Raw genomic sequence first — 12907 nt, 5'->3', positions numbered from 1 at the left:
TTGGGAGACCTTATACAGTTGTGGTGGCACCTTCTAACGTCATAACTGTAATGGATCTGCTAATGTAGCCAGAATAGAGTCCAGTTGCCCCATGTGTTTTAACTATTTCCACTGTCACTTGCTGCAATTCAGCATCTTCCAGAGAAATTCACTGACCTGATGGTAAACTAGCACGTCAGTCACCACTGAAAACTGCAGTAGCATAGAGTGGAATGAATGGGGAAGCAAAAGCAGCAACGTACATCCTAAGTGAAGACATAATACTAGGTAAGGTTTAAAAAGGATATGCTCAAAGGTTTATGCCTAATATGTTGCCAAACAGTACATTCCAAGCACTCAGTATAGTGCTCTGCACATAGTAAGCGCTCAATAAATACTATCGAATGAATGAATCTAATAATGATAATAATAATCATCAGAGAAGCACCGTGGCATAGTGGATAGAGCACAGGCTTGGGAGTCAGAGGTTATGGGTTCTAATCCCAGTTCCATCATTTGTCTGCAGTGTGACTCTGGGCAAGTCACTTCACTTCTCCGTGCCTCAGTGACCTCATTTGTAAAAGGGGGATTACGACCGTGAGCCCCACGTGGGACAACCTGCTTACCTTGTATCTACCCCAGTGCTTGGCACATAGTAAGCATTTAACAAATACCATCATCATCATCATCATCATCATAATAGTATTAGGCGTTTACTGTGTGTCAGGCACCGTACTAAGCACTGGGGTAGATATACAAGTTAATCAGGTTGGACACAGGCTCACAGTGTTAATCTCCATTTTGCAGGTGAGATAACTGAGGCACAGAGAAGTTAAATGACTTACCTAAGGTCCCACAGCAGACAAGTAGCAGAGCGGAATTAAAACCCAGGTCCTTCAGACTCCCAGGCCCGTGCTCTATCCACTAGGTCAACTACCCACACCATCTCGGCCCAGTTCTCTCAGCCAATGGCTATCTCATCAGTTACTGGAAGTACTGCGGCTATAACCTATTCTCTTTCTCTCAGGAAAAAGTAAGGGCATTCAGGGAAAGGGAGAGCATAGGACAGGCAACTGTAGCAAACAGGAGTCGACATTTCATCATCGTTGATGATGGACAGGTCCACTAACATTAAATTATTTGGACTTTGATTAGCCCTGAGTGAAAAGAGAATAAAATCTGCATACAGATTCTGATTTTTCCAAGGGGGAACTTCACAATGTCAACTCTAACTTTATAACAAGCGATCTAACCACATACTTCACAGGCTTGAGTGACATTGATACAGTTGGCAGGAACAATAAAGGAGGGAAGTTAGACTTTACCTGAAAGGTATGCAACTTTTTCCTTTAAAATTGGCAATACATCCATAGCCTTCATTTCATCATTTTTGCGAAACCCTGCAATATATAAAGAGACAAGAAAATTACTCGGTGGCTTGAATGAAATTTAATACCTCCAACTTGCTTTCAAATGCCAAGAAGGAAACTCACAAGGAACTATATCATAACTTTAAGAAAATAGCTGAATTTATAAGACAGAGGTCACAGGAATGCACTCAGTTCTACTATAACGTATGTTATCATTACACAATTTGGCTAAAATGAATTAGGGAAGGCTCTCCTGACAATGTGTGTCTGTCTGGATACAGTACAGTGCATCGTCAAAAGATGTGGTTGTGCGCGTGTGTGGGACACAGGACACGACAAGAGCTATAACAAGAGTTTTCCTTAATGAGATGCTCTGTAAAAAGGCAATTCCTGTAGTAGCGGTATTTTACATTCCAATATAAGCCAAAAACAGATTTATGAATTTATACGCATTCCATGTATTGTAAACATACCTACCCACCTATGTAAGTTTGCCCTATGTGGTTCTGGGGAGAAACTTAACATGGATTATCCTAAATTCCAAGTTAGTGACAGAATGACTATTAAACCCAAATACAGACCACTGATAAAAATTCACACTTACACCTTTGGTTAAACAGTATTTGGTATATTTGTAAATACAAAAATGAACATTAGTGCAAGTTATTTTCCCAAAAGTTCATACGTAAGGAAAAGCAGACATTTTACCCATTTTACAGATAAGGAAATCGAGGCACAAATTAGTTAAGTGAAGTCCCACATCACAAGGTCATACAGCAGGCCAGAGTCAATGGCGCTGCCAAATACTTCACACTGATGAAAGGAAGAGCTCTACAGAAAAAAATGAATTATCCACCAAGTTCTTATGCCAAGATGCTCTTCTTTTTCATCTCTTGGCCATTTACCTCCTCACCCTCTCAAGCCTTCAGTTTCCTCCTCGATAGAGCGGAGGTGATAATTACTACCTACTTTATTTCAAAGGGGAAGTTCTAGAGATTGATGAGTGCAGGGCTCAGAAAATGTGTCAAGTTCTTTAGAAAACCATCTCAAGTCCAAATTTGAAACGAAAACAGATTCAAGTTCAAGCTTACAGAATATTAGCCCCTTTGCCTTTCGACTGAGCAACGGCAGACCTTTACTCTTGTTTTGTTCAAGTAATATTTCCCACGAAATACAGAATGAACATTCCAAAATGGTAGCGGTGGAATGTTAAATTAAATGAGCTTTATTTCTTAAAATACTCAAATGAACAAGCAGAAATCTAATATGCTACAACAACATTCCTTTTGGGCCAGAGGCCTATTCTACAGGTCACCTTTGGCATAGTTCTTACTCATCTTTTCCATGACTCTGTGTTTTCACTAACACACACCCAATGCCTAGAGGCCTCTGGAAGCATTTACAAAAATCCAAATAAGTACAGATGGATTAAACTCTTGAAACTCTCACTTAAAAAAAAATACAAATGTATGGCATTTCAAAGGGATAGGATTTTTCTGTAAACACGAATTGTGCCCATAAAAGAATGGAAAATGAAACTCTTTCTTTACTCGCCCACTGATTTTTAGACTAATGACCTAGGCATATATTCCACTGTTAGCTTTCCTTCCTCCTTACCAGCTCTCAACTCATGCCACAGAACACTCATCCATTAGTTCTGAGCTCACCAGAATAAAAACCGACACGAAGCAGAGAAAAAGTACGCCACTTGAAACCTAATTCTGTTCCCACAAGTCTTAAAAGGGGAAAAGACACAGATAATCTCATGATGAAGGTTATGAACTCAAACAATGTTCTTTGTGTTAAAGACCAGACTTGGGTGTCCAGAAAATGCTGAATGAAATCTGTCACAATTTGGCCGAGGACAGTTTCCATTTTCCCATTTGTTCCTCGAAATCAAATGAATGACCTGCAACAGAACTTAAAAGAATCATCTGAAAACAAATTGAGGCTGAAAAAGCATAGCATGGGGTTCGCTTATAATGCGGCCTTCACTTTAAAGGGGAACTAATAGGGTTTCAGGCCAGGCCAGTTTGGTGGACATTCCAATCTCTGCCTGGGATCTGGGCGCTGGGACGGTGATGGCAACTCTACTGACCCACTGTTTTTTTTTAACGGTATTTGTTAAGTGCTTACTATATGCCAGACACTGTACTAAGAGCTGGGGTGGATACAAGCAAATTGGGTTGGATGCAGTCCCTGTCCCACATGGGACTCACAGCCTCAATGCCCATTTTACATGAGATAACTGAGGCACAGAGAAGTGAAGTAACTTGCCCAAGGTCATGGAGCAGACAAGTGGTGGAGGCAGGATTAGAACCCATGACCTTCTGGCTTCCAGGCCTGCACCCTATCTCCTAAGCCGTGCTGTCATACTGCCCTTGCTGTCTGCTGTGGTCATGGAGATTCGCGCAACTTTCCCTGACAATAACACTATTGATTTTATGCACTGAGGACTGGCTGGGTGCAGGGTACCGTACCCTCCCCTCTCCACTGCCGAAATGCAACCGACCTGCCTCCCCTGTGGCAGGAGGAGCTCTAGATATCGGTATTACACGGATGAGCACGGGAGTGGTGGAGTCTGCTCTGGGACTGCAACTTCTCCAGCAACCTACCTTAAATTACTTCAGCAGGGAAAATCTTTGCCAATGTCTGTTTACACCACTGAAGTCCCAAGTTCAAAGGTGACCTTTTCAACAAGATAGTGTTCTGCATTATGGATGGTTGGTAGCCCCATTAAACAAATTTCACTGGTTTTTGAGGGTGACAGAACAAAGACTGAAAATGGTAAAGAAAATTTAAGGATGACAAAGTGTCTAGAAAAAAAATTATTTTGGGAACAAATGTTTTTCTCATAACCTGACATTTCATATTTTAACAATCCTGGTGCTAAATCATTCCCAACAGACAGACCACACCAGATAAGCTCATCATGGGCAGGAAACATGTCTGCTAATTCTGCTGTATTCTCTTTAAGTGCTCAACTGCCAGGTGAGCAAATTATGTAACATGAACTTTAAACATGATATTACTTGTGAATATTAATTCAGCTGTAATATCTAAAATCGATATTTGACTTGACAAGTTTCAAAAATTGGGAGAGAGGTGTAATTTTCACATTATTTTTAAACTACACCACTAAAGTGTTTAACGCTTCTCACACGGGAAAAAAAAATCATGTACTAGTACTATGAGCTTGTCCACTTTTGAAGTTAGTGCCACTCCAAATAAGCCAGTTTGTTGTTTTTATTTTTTTTAAGATATTTGAGTAGCTACTATGTGCCAGGCACTGTACTAAGTGCTGGAGTAGACACAAGATAAACAGGTTGGCCACAGTCCACATAGGGCTCACAGTCTTAATCCCCATTTGACAGATGAGTTAACTGAAGTACAGAGAAGTTAAGTGACTTGCACAAGGTCACACGGCAGACAAGTGGCAGAGCCAAAATTAGAACTTAGGTCCCTCTGACTCCCAGGCCCATGCTCTATTCACTAGGCCATGCTGCTTCCCCATTTTAGATGTTTAGCTCTCTGTATAGATTTTAGTGAGCTATTCCCAGATAGCTTTTCACTTTGGAAAATTTCACTTTGTCCATTCACCAAAGAATCCAATAAATTTGAGCACATTTTGTTTTTTACATATAAAGTCATTAATCTAGTGTGTTCGCCGATCAAACTCACATTCAACTAACCTCCTTCAGAGCACTGTTGAACTACTGTCTGATTTATGAACAGTCCCTAATAGACTTCTAACGTTTTCCGCTAACTCCAAAGCCTAAAACAATGAACTGCCAAGTAGCAAATTCAATGTAATTCTGGAAGAGAAAGCATCTGAAAGGAAAAGAACGCTTCTCAAATCTGTTTTGTCCCTGTGCTATTTTAAAAAACAGAAAAAAAGTCCTGTAAAGCTGTAGAAGAAAGGAAACTTTCAGTTGAACTAGCCACTTAAAACTTCTACAAACATCTGTCTGTTTTAACATTTTTAGAGACCCCGAGATGAGTTTTCTTTAAAAAACAAATGCTCGCACACGTTTTCCAACTAGTCATTAATGACCAGAAATTACATTCTGAATTACCAGTTGAGATTTTAATGAGAGTGCCACTACATTTTTAAAGTATTGTTTTTTTAAAAAAAGCACAAAATGGCTTTCCGGAATTATTTCCACTATGTATGTCTGTTGGTTAAAATGTAGATGAGCATACTGTCATCTTTCACTAGGATGTAATTAAAAGTGTTTTTGGTGTTTTCTGTTCCCTGGATTTAAATCGCAGGGACTTGCTATAAATTTTGCTTAACCCTCACACGAAACTATTCGAACGTTGGTTTTCTTAAGATTATGGTGACAAAAACCATAATGATTTCCTGATCATTTGAACTGCTAACTGAAATGAAATGGAAGAAACTCGTTCTGCATGTCTATCTCAGTTGCTGTCCTTATAAAACACTCCTCAATCCAAACTGATTTCACATCGATTTGCAAAAGTCTTTACTGGCCTGTCAAAATTGCAATTGTAGTGTTTGCTGAAAAGGGATAATAAAAAAACAATAATCCCATATTGTAAAAACAATGGGGTGGGGCAGAACTCAAACACTAAATACAATTCACATTTCAAAAATATAATTTTGAGGGTCCTCGAGCAGCAGTACCTAGCCCTCGAGATAATGACAAATTTTTCAGAAGGATCCAAGTTCATTTACACATACAAAAGCGCCCAAAACAATCTCTGAAAACCCACAAGCAGAGGCTTATTACCTATCTACCCGCCCTAATTTCAGCAAACCCTGAGCCCGCGGCCCTGATCACATACTAATGGAGGTGATGTCATCCTTTCAAATCAGGCCAGTCTGCAGCTCCGACTTGCGACGGATTCCACTGCAGTGGCTGCAGGATTGTGCATGGGATCTGAAGCAGTAGCACAAGGTGGCAAAATATTTAAACTAACAAAGATTTTAGTCCTGCAGGTGACTCTGTTCTCCTCTGTATGTAGGGGCCCAGACAGAGGCACAGAAAACATGTCCCTAAAAGCTGGATTTTCAGATAAGGCTTTAGGGGGAAAAGACTTCATTTGAATTTAGAAAAAAAGGTTAGGTGAGCAAAGTCTGCTATAGAATTTTTTTTAATTATTCAATTAATTTACTACTCAAAAACACTAGCTATTTAAATTGTACCGATGCACTCAGTTCTCCTATAGTGTGAGGGTTACATTACTGAACGCAAGGAAAACTCAGGTTCTAGTACCTGCACCCTGATTAATTTCACTTACAAAGTGCACAAGCACACAACTATCTTTTCTGACATCACATTGCTTTCCGCCCGGAAACCTGCGTTTTCAAAAGAATGGTCCCTGATTCCCTAAAAGCTTTCTGTACAAAATGAGTATTAAAACCTCATTAAAGATTAATCAAATACTTCTGTGAGCCCCAGCTGAAACACGTAAAAATGAGACCAAAAGAATAGTATATCTGCAATTAGTATATCCTTATAAAGGATGACACTATGTGATTGGCATATCTTGGAAAAGGTTGACTGCGACAGTCCTGAAAATCCTGAGGTACATTTCCCTAGGCATTAGGGAAAACAGACCCCACTTCTGACTTCTCCCTCACAATCTCCCACTCTCTGACCTCCAGTAAATCTGGGTTTAAGATGCCAAATATATGATTGGTGTCCCTCTGCATAACAGATGTCCACTGACCACATCAGAGTAAAATGAATTTCAGTTGTAGAGTTCCCAAAATGTTATCTTTGCATTTTTCAATCTGATTTATATATTCACATTTCTAAGCGGTTGCCACTTCTGATAACCTGCTATATATCAAATTCTGGAAAGGATAAAGGTTTGCTATTGAGATTGAAAAGGAATGTATCTAAAATAGAACAGACTTAAGTCTTCATTATTTCCCTGGTCTCCTCACTTATTACCCAGAAAAATAAATCAATAAATGTAACAAAAATTAGCAAAACCAAGTAAATTAATGAGCAGGAAAACTTCTGTACTGCTTCGTAACATGCCTGGTAGCATTAAACACACAATATGGAGGAAAGACAGTCACGATGCTTCGGTTAATGATGCACACTGGAGAGAGGGTTAACAATGATGCAGTGAACAATGAAGTAGGTGAATTAACCTTATGAGACCAGAAGATGCCAAGAAAAGAACTAAACAGAGAGCAGCTCCTCAGGTGAGCTGAACTGCAAAAAAGGGATGTATTGCAAATCTTGCCTGGATGTAGGTCATCTGTGGATCTCCTAAATTTATTGCCTCTGCGGCTTCAACTACCATCTCCAGGTGGATGATTACCAAATCTACATCTCCAGCCCTACTCTTCCTCCAACCCTGCCCTCAAGTATTCCTGCCTCCAGGATTTCCATTTGGGTGACCCTCCAAGAACACATACTTAACATGTCCACAGTGAGTGATCAATAAATACCACTGATGATGATAATGTCCACTCAAATCCTGTTTTCACCCCGATGTCCCCACCACTGTAGACACCACCATTATCCCTATCTAATAAGCCCGTAACCTTGGCATTATCCTCAACTCAACTCTCTCATTCAACCCACATACTCATTCTGTCACCAAATCCTGTCAATCCAGGTTGGACACAGTCCATACCCCATATAGGGCTCAGTCTTAATCCCCATCTTACAGATGAGGTAACTGAGGCATAGAGAAGTTAAGTGACTCGGCCAAGGAAATAAAACAGAGAAGTGGCAGAGCCGGTAACAGAACCTAAATCATTGGACACAGAGACGGTGCTCTTTCCTTTACAACACGCTGCATCTCTGTTGCCTTATTATTGATGATTTATTATAATAACCATAGATTCAGGAGGCTGGGAGAGAAATTACTAATCATTACTTTGAAAGTGCTATGGGCAGACTTCGGTCTGTTACTCCTTCATGGCTTGCTGCCTGTGAAAGGGTGGCTGATACTATGCCCTAAAATTCAATACACTGGGCTCCCGTCAGACCTGGCCAAAACACTCTCCCCTGGGCTTGGTCCCCTTTCAGAAAATGTGGATTCCTGAAGTTGAAAACAGATTGGACTCTGTTGAACCCTAAGACAGAACATGCAACTTTGGATCAAAGTCCCTGTATGGCCCTCAACTGGAGAAAGATTATCACCTTGAATCAAGCACTCGGCACACACAATCTTCCCAAACCTTGATCAGAGTCCACAGTTCCACAAGGAGAACTCAATTTTGAACTGTGTACTTTTCCAGATTCTTGGACTTTTCATTTGCAACCAGTAACAAACCTTTGAGAAACTGGCTGAGAATTCAAACTGCCTTATGACCCAGAGGTTTTTATGACATTTCAGGAGTTTATTATGGTCAAAATCTCCATTTATAAACTCCTTCAGGCAAGGGAAATATGGAAACTGTGTTAATCCTTTAAATATATTACATGAAATTCAAGGCCTTAACCAAATATAAAATTACCTTCTCAAGCTACATTTATAAATATTATGCAACTACCTTTTACAGAACAGTATGCTATTTAAAAGGCTAGTTTCCTTCTTCTGCCAAATTAAAGCACTTTGCAGTCAGGGGTTTCTTCTCTTCCTTGATAGTCAAAAGAAGAGCAGTGTTGCATTTTTGGAAGGGGCCTGCGGTCACTTCTCAGTAGCCAGTAATGGCCCACTCTTTCAAAGGGCAGCAATGTGCAAGCAGGGAGGACAGTCAGTCTCCATTTGAGGCCTGGCATTTGGGGTCCAGTTGAATTCATTCCAGGTCAATTCCCAAAGGCCAGTTATATTTTCTGCATATAGTGGGCCTTCTGTGAATCACTGTGATAATGAGAAAACAGATGATGACTTAAGAAAGCAGAACCCAAGAAAAATTTATGAGTTCGTAAAAATAAAGGCCTATTCCCTCTTTGTGTCCTTGCATATCTGTATTTACACAGTACTTTTTAGCCAGGGAATTCCATATTTCATGATCCAAGTACCCTGTTAACATTTTAACCCAAGATAACATCATTATGTAATACGCTAAGCATGTTAGATTCTTGTAAACCAAATAATGCTATACCACTCAACTTTACATTGCTCAACAACAGAACTTTTTAAATCCTATTCTGATATCACTAGCTGAGCCTTAAGATGCTAAGACACTTAGCAAGGCCCAGGTATAGTTTCTCATAGCTGTCAATGTTTGTGTAATCTAATAACAATAATAATAGTACGTGTTACAACACATTATATGACAAGCACTGTTCTAAGCAGAGGAGTAGATTTAAGATAGGTTGAACACTATCCCCGTCCTACATAGGACATTCAGTCTAAGGGGAATCCTCATTTCATGGATGATGGGAATGAAGCACAAAGTTATGTGACTTGCTCAAGTTTGCGCAGCTAGAAGGCAAGTGACTTCAGGATTATTACTTTCTAAACTCTGACTAAAGGTTTTGGGTTTTTTTTTTTTTTGCGGGGGGGGTGGGTGGGTGGGGAGAGGAGAGGAGAGGGAGAGGAGGGAAGGAGGTTGCTATACTTCATCCCAAACTGTAATTGGATAGTTCTATTTAATCAGATATTCTTTTAATGGGACCAATCAGTCAACTGTATTTATTACGCACTTACGTGTGCTGAATGCTGCATGCTTGGGAGAGTACAATACAACACAGTTGGTTGGCACTGAGCTTACAGTCCGAGGGGGATACAGACACTAATAAATAAGTACATAAGTGCTGTGGGGACCAATTTTAAGCACGGATATCAACTGGTTTAAGTAGACATGGGATCAGGTGGCCATGTTTCTTATTAATGCCATCCATTCTCAAAAAAAAATTTTTTAAGCATAGAATGAAATCAAAGAATAATAATGACCAAAGCCACTAATGGCAAAGGAAGTAAATACACCTAAGATAGAGAAAACTGTCATAACTTTATAAGTTCATCTTAATAAGACAAGTGGAATAAGAAAATAAACATGTCATATTCCTTTTTTAACAGTTTGTGTTTCCTTTCAGGAGTGAAAGGTAGGCACCGTCATTCTCAATCACATTTAGAAGAACTAAGCTCACAAAATATTAAAATAGGGGAAAAACTGATTTGGAATAAGACCAGGTTTCATAAGGCTCTCTTGAGACATCAGGTGAAAAGTCACACCCTCCCAATTACAGAGAAAGAGAGAGAATTGAACTCAAAGGCCAAATCTACATAGGAAAACCAAGATGAACCATAAGTCTGAGGCATACGCAGGAGACTGATCTTGCCAATAGCTTGCAGACAAGTTTCCTCAGAGACAATATCCCCGGCAGGCTGGTGGACTTTAGAGCAGCTGCCAACCCAGTCAATGGACACTTGGGTCCAGCCATTATGTGTTTTCACTACTTGCTAGGAGTAGACTACGACAGCACAATCAAGCAGTGTTCTTCTGACAATGCACATCTGTTTGGATGCAGTACGATACAACTTCGGAATTAATAATAATAATAATAATGATGGTATTTGTAAAGTACTTACTATGTGCCAGGCACCGTACTAAGTGCTGAGGTGGATACAAGCAAATCGGGTTGGACCTGGTTCCTGTCCCATGTGGGGCTCACGGTCTCAATCCCCATTTACGGATGAGTAAATGACGCCCAAAGAAGTGAAGTGACTTACCCAAGGTCACAAAGCAGACAAATGGAGGAGCAGGAATTCAAGCCCATGACCTTCTGACTCCCAGGCCTGTGCTCTATCCACTATGCCATGCTGCTTCTCAATAAAGAGCCACGTGCCTGTTTGCAGCACTGGACGGGGGTGCTCTGTGCTACGTGGAGTGCTCTGCCAGAATGCAATTCCATACTAAAGGAAAACTGGGTATGTTTATCCCTCTGGATTTTCTCCAAAACATCTTCAGAGTCCCAATCCTGAAATACTTCATTTTTCCTTTGCTGTAAGCACACCAGATTTTCATACATTTTCCACAGTAAAGTTCTCAGCTCTGTTGAACAGTCCTAAATTGACTAAGGGCCTGCAACTAAGTGAAAAGGCTGAAACTTCAGGCCAGAGGGAGGACTTCCCAGCAATGGGAAGGCCACCAAGAGGGCGAGACAGCTATCTTCCACATCGGGCCGCACTGGGAGTAAGAGAAAGAGAGCTTAGGAGACATGGGAGGAAAGAGAAGAGTTACTTCAAATCCTTATGCCAGTTTGGGTCATAGAGCCGAGCACTGTACCAAATGGGAAGGGGTTGCTCATTTCTCTCTACGTCATGCAGAAACTCTGACCACTGGCTTTAAGCCAATCAGTTCTCTACCTTCTAGTTAGCCACTCTCCCCTCTTGGTATACCTCAGTTTTCATTCTTTGTTACTTTCAATTTATTTCATTTACCTCCTTCTCACCTCTCCCATCACCAATCTCTTGCTCACACACTACACTCTGCCTGAAACTCACGCCCCATCAAACAGCTCTCCCCTTCCTCAGAGTCCTTTATGAAAATCACATCTGCATCAGGAGGCCTTCCCTAGCTAAATTTGAATCCTCCCAACTGATAATTTAATTGCCCCTTCAGCACTTCTGTACCAACTAAGCATTTAAACACTTACAAAATCCCCGTAACAGGTGCATAACTTACATACCCCATTACTTAAGCACTAACTGCTGAACACATCCCCTTTTCCTCCTTCCTTCTCTCTGTAATTTATTTTACTCTCTCTCACCCCAACTAGACTGTAAACCTGTTTAGACCAGGGATCACATCTGCTAATTCTACTATACTCCCCCAAGCACTCATTTCCTTTCTTGGTCCATATCAGGTGTTCAACTTGTTGCTTGATTACAGTATCAATCAATTGTCCTTACTGACACATTCCCTGCCCACAACGAGCTTACAGTCTAGAGGTGAACAGAGACATAATAGAAATAAATTATGCCTACTGGTTGGCAGCACTCTTGCCCCCACGGGAAGTTGCCCGGAAGGAACGAGAAAGCACGCGTGGCACTAAGTTAATCACTAGAACTAGCTAGTATCCATTCCTCCAAATGGGCTCTCAGACCTGAAGCTTCATGCCTGAGGCCCATTTATCGTTCCTGACAGGACACTCCAACATCAATACAAATACAGTCAGGGTGGATTTAAAGCAAAGCTGACCACGTTTCAGGCTTATTGCATTTTTGACATCTCCTGGCCCGTGGTGGTATTAGAGATGTCACAAAGGAAGTTGCATATGTCCACCAAGATGCAAAGGGAGCCTGCGGTTTCTACAAAATCCCAGAGTCCTCTGTTCAGTGGTACCTTGAATGATGGAACAGGAGGTTAATATGTCACTGTAACTCGAGAACTGGGAAGACAAGGTTTATACCAGATCTTTAAGTGAAAGGGAAGACAGGGTTTGGGTGGGAAGATGAGTTTTATTTTTGACAGGTTACGTGGACATCCTCGTAGAGATTTCTTGAAGACGAGGAAATGCAAGGCTGCTGAGAAGGAGAGGGGTCAGGGCTAGAAAGGTAAATTTAGGAATCATCTGCACAGAGGTGAGAGTTGAAGCAATAGGAGTGAACGAGGTCCCCAAAGGAGTGTGTGTAGATGGTGAATAGAAGGGGACCCAGAACTGAGCCTTGAG

General features: G+C 40.9%; 1 protein-coding gene across 2 annotated transcripts in view; it reads right to left on the bottom strand.

Annotated features, from left to right (window-relative positions):
- Window positions 1–12907, bottom strand: part of TRIO (trio Rho guanine nucleotide exchange factor) — a 324651-nt gene that overhangs the window by 238161 nt on the left and 73583 nt on the right. For both annotated transcript variants that reach the window (XM_029054039.2, XM_029054043.2), the window contains exon 2: window positions 1305–1379. In XM_029054039.2, coding sequence (XP_028909872.2) covers window positions 1305–1379 — 75 coding nt within the window. The remainder of the gene's footprint in view (window positions 1–1304; window positions 1380–12907) is intronic.

The sequence above is a fragment of the Ornithorhynchus anatinus genome, chromosome X3 (assembly GCF_004115215.2).
Source record: "Ornithorhynchus anatinus isolate Pmale09 chromosome X3, mOrnAna1.pri.v4, whole genome shotgun sequence".
Taxonomy (NCBI): Eukaryota; Metazoa; Chordata; class Mammalia; order Monotremata; family Ornithorhynchidae; genus Ornithorhynchus; species Ornithorhynchus anatinus.
Note: the sequence above shows the minus strand (reverse complement) of the source record. Positions and strands in the feature narration are given on the sequence as shown.